At 35.8% G+C, this 9,240-nt stretch overlaps 1 protein-coding gene across 1 annotated transcript in view; it reads right to left on the bottom strand.

Moving 5' to 3' along the window:
- Positions 1-9,240, bottom strand: part of LOC115220909 (transient receptor potential cation channel subfamily M member 2-like) — an 86,618-nt gene that overhangs the window by 69,883 nt on the left and 7,495 nt on the right. Inside the window, exons 2-3 of the mRNA XM_029791108.2 lie at positions 6,995-7,095; positions 2,174-2,214 (exon numbers count right to left, since the gene is read on the bottom strand). Of these exons, the coding sequence (XP_029646968.1) occupies positions 2,174-2,214; positions 6,995-7,060 (107 nt within the window). The 5' untranslated portion in view covers positions 7,061-7,095. The remainder of the gene's footprint in view (positions 1-2,173; positions 2,215-6,994; positions 7,096-9,240) is intronic.

Below are 9,240 nucleotides of genomic sequence, written 5' to 3' on the forward strand. Positions count from 1 at the left end.
TCTTTACATTCCTCTGATCCTATTTTGTTTATAGGAAATGGCACTTCTGTTGGTGTCGCTACCTATGCCAGGCAGGGTGGTCCTGTGCTTGCATTTGCCAGGTGTTAGGGCTGGTCTGAAAGCACTTTAGTGAAGCTTTCAGAGTATCTTTAAAGCACTTTTTCTGCCCACCTTGTTTGTACTTGCATTCTGCCAATTCACTATAGAACAGTCTTTTGGTTATCTGTGTGTCAACCACTCAAACAAAGTGGCAACCAACCTAAACTGTCCTCTCCTCAGTAATGTGTATTTATGTATATACATATGTATATATATATATATATATATATAACGGGAAGCTTTATGAAAATAAACAAAAGACGAAGGCAGGTGGAAAACAAACGAACAATTGTATTAGTATGGCGCTCAGGAAATATAAATAAAACAAGTCTTTAACGTTTCGAGCCTACGCCACAGAGAGAGAAAAACACAGAAAGAGGAGAGAAAAAAAATGCGTGCAGTAGCTAACGAATCAACATGGCGATATATATATATATATTTATATATATATATATATATATATATATTTATATATATATATATATATATATGCACACACACACACACACAGACACACACACACACATATATATATATATATATATATATATATGATTGACTACTAAATCCACTAGTTTTTTTTTTATTCTTTCTCTGTTTATTTCCTTGTGTTCCTTTCTGTTGAAGAGCATAGGCTAGAAACGTAAAAGGCTTTCTCACTTTCCCAAGCATCAAACTAATACACCTGCTTGTTGTTCATACACCTGTCTTCATCTTTTTTTCTGTAAATTTCAACTACACACACACACACACACACACACACACACACATTACACTCACATACACAAAGAGGTTCAACAACTAAATATCAGATTGAAATATGAATTGTGCTTGAATTGCTTGATTAAAACCTTTAAGGTGGTGCCAAATCATGACAGTGGCTCAATGGTTGAAACCAGTAAAAGGATTAAAGTATGCATCTTTCCAGCTCAACCGAAGTCATTTCTATCATCCCTTCTATAATGTGAGTTGCCATGGAGCTCCTCTACAGAAAGCAAGAAAGAAACCTGTTGTGTTCTGGTCTCACACAGTAACCCCTCATCTTTTAGCATAAAGCCACTGCCTTCTCAGTCAAAGGATATCATAGTCATGTAAGCTACTTGGCAATCTCCTTAATGCTGATGCAATGAGAAAACATCCAGCACACTTTGTGAAGTAGTTGACATAAGAAGGACATCCAGATGTAGAAAATAGACATTGAAGTAGGCATTGATGAATGATGTAGTTATTCAATGCATCATATCCTATCAAACCATCCAAACCATACCAGTATGAACACGGCCACGAAATAATGATAATGATGTATATATATATATGCACATGTGTGTGCATAGGAGTGTGTGAGTGTATGTGTTTGTGATCAGGCATGTATATGTATCTGTGTCTCTGTGCATGTGTGCATGTGCATGCATGCATGACTATCAGTAGCAAGCACAATGACTTTCCCAATGAATTCACAAACTAGTTTCTGCTTCTGCTTAATTCTAATTCATATCAATCTGTTCCTCATTAAAATGCTATATGTTTTGTCAACATTATTAATGTTATGATTGTCTTGAGAATGACAAGTTTGCAGGAATGATGCATTGCTATACTAAATGCCAGGTAAATTTAACTTTAAGTCTACAGATGATTTCAATTCCTCTCCAACTGAAAATGATATAAGCCTTTCTACTTTAAGCACAAAGTCTGAAATTTTGAGGGAAAGTGGATACTCAATTACATTGCTCCCAGTATTCAACTGGTATTTATTTCCTCAACCTCAAAAAAAACGAAAGGCAAAGTTGACCCCAGCAGAATCTGAAGTCAGAAAATAAAGTCTGAAGAAATGCCACAAAGCATTTTCTTTGATTCTTCCAGTTCATCAACTTACTGAAAGTAAAATAATACAAATTGTATTATTAAAAAAATTTTGTTTGTGAAATTTAAGGAAATAACATATATTTTAATTTCTTTAAGGACCAGGTAACTCAAAGTAAGAAGTTTTCAATCATTCCTAAATCTTAAGTGAAATGTGCTGTTTGGAAATGATCTACATATGTCATCAAATTTAAGAACATATCTGTTGCATTACCTCAATTTTATGTAATGTCTCACCCATTGCTTCATTGCATTCTGCAAAATAAAAGAAACAATAGTAAATATTAGAGCGAATGATGAAGTTAAAACTTCCAACTTTTGACATTAATGCAGTAACACTGTAGGTTAATGGAATATGTGTAGTTTCTTGCAGAGCATCAATGGGAAGAATGAACTTATTTCTTTATTGCCCACAAGGGGATAAACATAGAGGGGACAAACAAGGACACACAAATGGATTAAGTCGATTACATCGACCCCAGTGCGTAACTGGTACTTAATTTATCGACCCTGAAAGGATGAAAGGCAAAGTCGACCTTGGCGGAATTTGAACTCAGAACATAACAGCAAACGAAATACCGCTAAGCATTTCACCCAGTGTGCTAATGATTCTGCCAGCTCACCTCTTTATACAGGAAGAATGAACTATCTTATTGTTACCACCAGAGGTACAATGTCACAGTAACTAGTGCTGGTCACCACTCCAGTTTCATACACTACACTTTCAGAATTACATCAACCACCTACTGGACACTTACTGCTAACCCTGCATGAGCATCCTGCCTCTTCTGTGCATGGTTTAGGGGTGCTTGCTAATATTTCTTAATACTAGATACATAACTGAAAGAGTTGTGTCTATTAAATAAATTCCTATAGCTATGTGACTACATGAAATGTTTGTCCCCTAAACTAACGAAAATCCTTTCCACACAAGTTTTGATGTTGAGTAAGAATGGTGGTGGGTAAATCAACCGACTTTACAATAGCACTTCTTTTCATGGGTTTTAGATGTGGTCCTTAAAACCACTACATGCCAAAGCTTTATTGTAATAGGGGGCTGCAGCATCAAGAACTTCTTTATTGAAGGACTGGTTCAAAATCTTACTGATACTCTTCTCTGGATTCTTAAACAAGATAGGTGTTTGGCAGAAGAGCATGTTAATGCATGACAGCCTTTTGTTTGGTTCAGGGTAGAGCCTGTATTAACTGGTATCTAGATCCAACATAACATCTAAAAATGGTAAAATTGGTTTCAATTGTAATGTTGAGTCCAAAAGAGCTAAAAGTGCAAACTAGATCCTTCTTAAGCCTATATAAGGTATGCCCATTAGCACTGCTAGATATGGCTAGAATGTCGTCTGTATAGCCCAAAAGGGTTGATAGGAACCCCTTCGTTAAGGTGGCCACTATGTACAGTCTTATGAAATTTCAGGTATCCGCCCTGTCAAAGGCTGCCATCACCACTTCAAAGAAGCTTACTAGGTTGGTTTGTTTGACCCACATCAAATCTTTGTTGAACAGCAGTGTTTTTCTAGCATCAGCAAGATTCCAAGAGGACATGAGCACCTTAGCTAGTAACCCTTCTGGTATAGATGGATAAAAGTCCACTATATCAAACTGGGTGAACTTTGCCCTACCTTTATCCTGGTGGGTTTTAAATCATGAAATGACTTCATTGGTGCTACACTATAAGGAGAGATTGAATGCTTTCTTTAAGTTGTCATTGATCTTTTTCAGTATATACTTGCTTGTCAGACCAATTTCCAATTTAGCAGGATTAATCAGGTGGCATTTAGAATTAGAGGCAAAGTTTGGTTTATGGTCTTTGATGATGATAAAGGCACTTCTCTTAGCTAATGCTTCCACCCTGCTAGCTACAGCTAGACTATTGGCTAACCAGTTTGCTTCAGACTGAACTGAATAACTAAATCTTATTGGCCAATTTTTGCCCTTTTCACTATGACTTCCTCACTTCTATCTGCAGGAGTTTTCGATAAAAACTTTTTCGATAAGGACTGTTTCATCCTCACTCTCAGAGTGTTTCTGACATGAGTCAGGCAAGTGTCATTAAATAGTGCCATTGCACACCCAGTTGCAACTTTTTTCTGGGTGTTTCTTTTGAATAAAGTCTGAAAGTTTCTCCCACATTCCCAACATTTCCTTTATCGCATGGCTAGGAAAACGAAGTTTTGCAAAATAACTGCAAGCTCAATTGCAAACACAAGAATAATGCTTCTGTAGCCTGTAACAACTAAATAGGCATTTTACCACCCGTTTAGCTAACAATCCTCAAACGATCTTTGCACTTGCTAATGTACATATCTGATTGGTCACCTAGATAACGGAAGCTATCTACTACCTCTAGTTTGCCCACCTGGCAGTTAAGGGGGTCTACTTTCTGCACATATCCAACATTTATTATACCTGTGCATCTTCCACATACAAAAGCTAGTTTCCCTGTTAACCTTCCTTTGATATTGCTGTACCTCTTATGTGTCCCAAGCTTACACTGGGTGTAGCTTATGGAGTTTCTACCTACGCCTTTTCTACAGGTTGAGTTGGGCCATCTACCTGAAGGGATCTGTGATTTGTCTGCCTTCCTACTTACTAAGTCTTTGTTTTTTGCAAGATTAATTCTAAGGTTATTCAATTCTAGATCTTGTTTCCATATCAGGAACTTCTAGTTCTGGTAGTGATTCAGCTATAAGAGGAGTTCCCAGGAACAGTATGTCTTAAATTCCTCTGTTATTACCTGGAGGACAATAATGAACAAGACAGGGTTGAGCACCAATCCTTGATGAACCCCTACTTGTAACCTGAATTCATTGCCAACTCTTACCTTACTGGCAGCATCCCTGTACATGGTTTGCACAGCTTTCACTAACCATTCATCTATGCCTAGTTTCTTTATTGACCACCAGATAAGGGATCAGGGTACCCTGTCAAAGGATTTCTCCAAGTCAACAAAGGCGAAACACAGAGGTTTAACTTTGGCTATGTATTTCTCCTGCAGCTGTCTTACCAGAAATATATATGTGTGTGTGTGTGTGTGTGTACATATCATATATATACCAACACATATATTTACATACATACATATAAAGATATGTATGTAACTATGTATACACACATATATGTGTATGTGTATATATATATATATATATATATATATATATATATATATATATATATTTAATATTAGGAAATATGATTCCAATCTTACAGGGAAAAATTCAGTTTAGTAATACTAAATCAAAATTTCACAATATATAATACATGTATATAAATTAGAGAAGAACCACCATGAAGTAATTGAACAATGATATACTTAAATCATGCCATATAGAAAAAAATTAAAGATACGATAAAACATTTACCTAAAACAAAATAAAGTACTAAATAATAAACAAATTGTATATAATTAGTAAATAGACTACACGTATTTCGTGGCTATATTTTCAAATTCATAACAATAAAATCAATTCAATTTAAATATAGTCACTCATCAGGTCTAAGATAAAAATTTAAAAATAAATAAATGTATGTATACTATCTTATAACAAAATATCTTATACTATTTATTTATTATTTAGTACTTTATTTAGTTTTAGGTAAATGTTTTATAGTATCTTTAATTTTTTTCTATATGGTATGATTTAAGTATATCATTGTTGAATTGCTTCATGGTGGTTCTTTTCTAATTTATATACATGCATTATATGTGTGTGTGTGTGTGCGTGTGCATGTATGTGTGTGTGTGTATACATACACACACACTAGTAAGCCAGAGTTATGCAAGACACCTGTCTGTTTTGGCTTGCTTTCTACTGCTGGATTCCATTTCTAACATCAACCACTCTATGTGTCAGACAGAATTCTTCAATGCAAATTTTCCATAGTATGATGCAAGACATTATTTCTCCAAGACCAAACATATTTTCACATGAACCTAGAGATGAGTGATTCCTACTTATATAACAATGATACACATCTATAATTATTCTATGACATCAAGACAAGAAGATACAACTACACACATGCATACACACGCTAACACACACACACACACACACACACACACATGCATGTATGCATGTGTGTATATATATAATAGAATTCTTTCAGTTTCCATCTACCGATTCCCAATTTTGTTCGCTGACAGCTATAGTAGAAAAATGTTACTCAAGGTGCCATGCATTTCGTCTGGATTGAAAATGGCCTTCATTTATTCTTGAAGTGAATATGTATCTAGATAGTCATTTAAATCTTTTATTTTAATACTATACAAGCAAACAGTTGAAGGGTTTTACATCAAAATATCAGTGATATACCATTCCCCACCTCACAGTAATTGAAAATATTGATTTCAATTTTGGCACAACGCCACTAATTTTCAGGGCAGGGCTAAATCAATTACATCGACCCTATTTTTTTACTGACCCCCAAAAGGGTAAAAGCAAAGTCAACCTTGATGGAATTTGAACTCAGATCATAAAGATGAATTTCTGCTAAGCATTTAACCCAGTATGCTAATGATTCTGCCAGCTCGCTACCTTACTGTAATCAAAAACATTGATCTTAATTTTTGGTTCAAGGTCAAGAATTTTGGGCTAAGTGAAAGTCAGTCAGCTGGTATTTATCTTATTGACCCGAAGAGGATGAAAGACAAAGTCAGCTTCAGCAGAATTTGAACTCGGAACGTACAGAGGGAATATATACCACTAAGTATTCCACTCAGCATGCTAACAATTCTGCCAGCTTGCTGTCTTAGCAATATTGATACTTATTATTGTTATAATGATGGTAGTTGATCCATTAAATAAAGGATCAGTCAAATCTTTATAAAATCACAGCCATTCATGTTTAGAAAAAGAATGGGAGAATATATAGATATTATAATCCTAGAGAAATTATGTCTGAGAAAAACATGAAAAAATTATGGCTGAAATGATTTTTGGCCATAAGTTTGCTTGATTGGAGCTAACCTGTTGCTAAACAACAACTATGACAATAGATGTACACATTTTGTACTTACATTTCTCTTCTTTTCATCATCAATAGCTTCCTTTTCATCATCTCCATTATCGTTGTTGGTAGTCATTGCTTTCTCTCTTCAATGTTTTATGTTCCTATAATCTAAAAATAAAATAACTTTTTGAATAAATTAGAATTTTAAAAAAAAGTCATGAACTCAAATTTAATAGTAATTTCGGATTTGATATTTCGTAAATTCCTTTATTATTATTATTTTTTTTTCTTCATCTGCTAATGTAGACCCAAAAACACATATTTTGTTTAGGGTAGAAATTTCCAAGGAGAAGGTAGACAATTACATTGACCCCAGTACTTGACCAGCATTTATTTTATCAATACTGAAAGAATGAAAGACAAAGTGAACTTCAATGGGATTTGAACCCAGAACGTAAATTCAGATGAAATACTGGTTAGCATTTAGTCCAGCATGTTAATGATTCTACCAGCATGCCACCTTGTTGCTGTTGTTGTTGTTGATGATGATGATGATGATGCATGTCACATTTGTTGTTTTGATAGTGCTAGCCTTGTTCATCAGTGGAAGCGCAATGGTCCAGTGGTTAGGGTAGAGGACTCGCGGTAGTGGGAGCGCAGTTTCGATTCCCAGATCGGGTTTTGTGAGTGTTTATTGAGCGAAAACACCTAAAACTCCACGAGGCTCAGGCATGGTGGAGGGCCAACCCTGCTGTACTCTTTCACCACAATTTTCTCTCACTCTTTGTTTCTGTTGTACCTGTATTTCAAAGGACCAGCCTTGTCACACACTGTGTCACGCTGAATCTCCCCGAGAACTATGTTAAGGGTACACGTGTCTGTGAAATGCTCAGCCACTTACACGTTAATTTCTCGAGCTGGCTATTCCGTTATTCGCGTTAACTGGAACCATCGTCATAACCGACGGAGTACCACGAGTGTGACATCTGTTTTTGCAATCGAGCTCTCCACTCATAATAGCAGCAGACTTATAGCCTTCAGATGCATTGAGACAACATGCATGCTTTCTTGGGAGCCCTCTTGTGCTCATCGAGGACAATTTGAAACTCCAAAGTAGGTGCTTGAAAATTCTGATATATCTGTTATTTGCATGGACCATATCTTGAAGAATAACAATAGATTCAAACTTTCTGTCTGGGAAGATGATGTTTCTGTTATAAGCCTTGTCTCTTTAAGTCATCGACAAAGTATAGCTGTAGAAAATGGGGTTCATTGTGTGGGGAGCGAACCTTGTAGTAGATTTCCTGTTGTCCTTTAAGAATCCATGTGATTTTTCCTTCTTTAATGATGTTGGCGCCAATGGAAGTCATTTAGTAGCAAAACGAGCCGCCTTTTAACCATAAAGCCATACCTACAACTGTGTGCATGCGCACGCGAGCATACACACATAATACATATATATATATATAAATATATATATATATATATATATATATATATATATTATATTATATATATATATATATATATATATACATCATGTGCATATGTCTGTGTGTGTGACTTTGTATGTGTGCATGCGTGTGGTGTTTCTGTATGCGAGTACTCAGGTAGCGAGAGGTATTTGAAGACATATTTAGTTATTTAATAAAATTACTCTTATCTAGTAAAAGCCAAACGACTTCTGATTTTGTGCACATGTTCTTCCTAAACTTATGAAATAATTCGAAGAATCTGCCCTCAGCTTCCATGACTCTTTCAATGCGAGATCGGAATCGTTGACCTGCCAGTACTATATAGTTCTTGTTCATTTCGGACAATAGTAACCTTCAGTAGAGCTACGATGTTGTGAGAATGTCACTTAGCCTCCCTTTCAATAAATCTCCAAATGTAGTAGTCCATGGGATTTAAATCTGGTGAGTCTGGAGGCCACAAGTTTGATGTTACGACACTGTAAAGACTGTATGACATCCATTCAGAGGCTACCTAGGCTTCGTGAGAGGTTGTTTAGTCTTGCTGAAACACGTACGGCTTTCCACTGCAAAGGTCAATCATCCAAGGCTTTACAACTGTCTCACACAATTCAACGTATCAAGCAGCAGTAATTTTAAGATCCTGTTGAAAGATATGAATGGCATGACTAAAACCACTCCTGAAACTGTAACAGTTGTTGGAAACTTAGTGTGCATCGTTTTGGGAACACCAGAAAGATCTGCATATAACCATCAGTTAGAATTTTAGTGTTGGTTAAAGTTTTTCTCATCCGAGTAGAACCTACGCATGGCATATTCGTGAGGGTTTTTAATCTTGATA

Source organism: Octopus sinensis, linkage group LG17 (assembly GCF_006345805.1).
Source record: "Octopus sinensis linkage group LG17, ASM634580v1, whole genome shotgun sequence".
NCBI classification, from domain to species: Eukaryota; Metazoa; Mollusca; class Cephalopoda; order Octopoda; family Octopodidae; genus Octopus; species Octopus sinensis.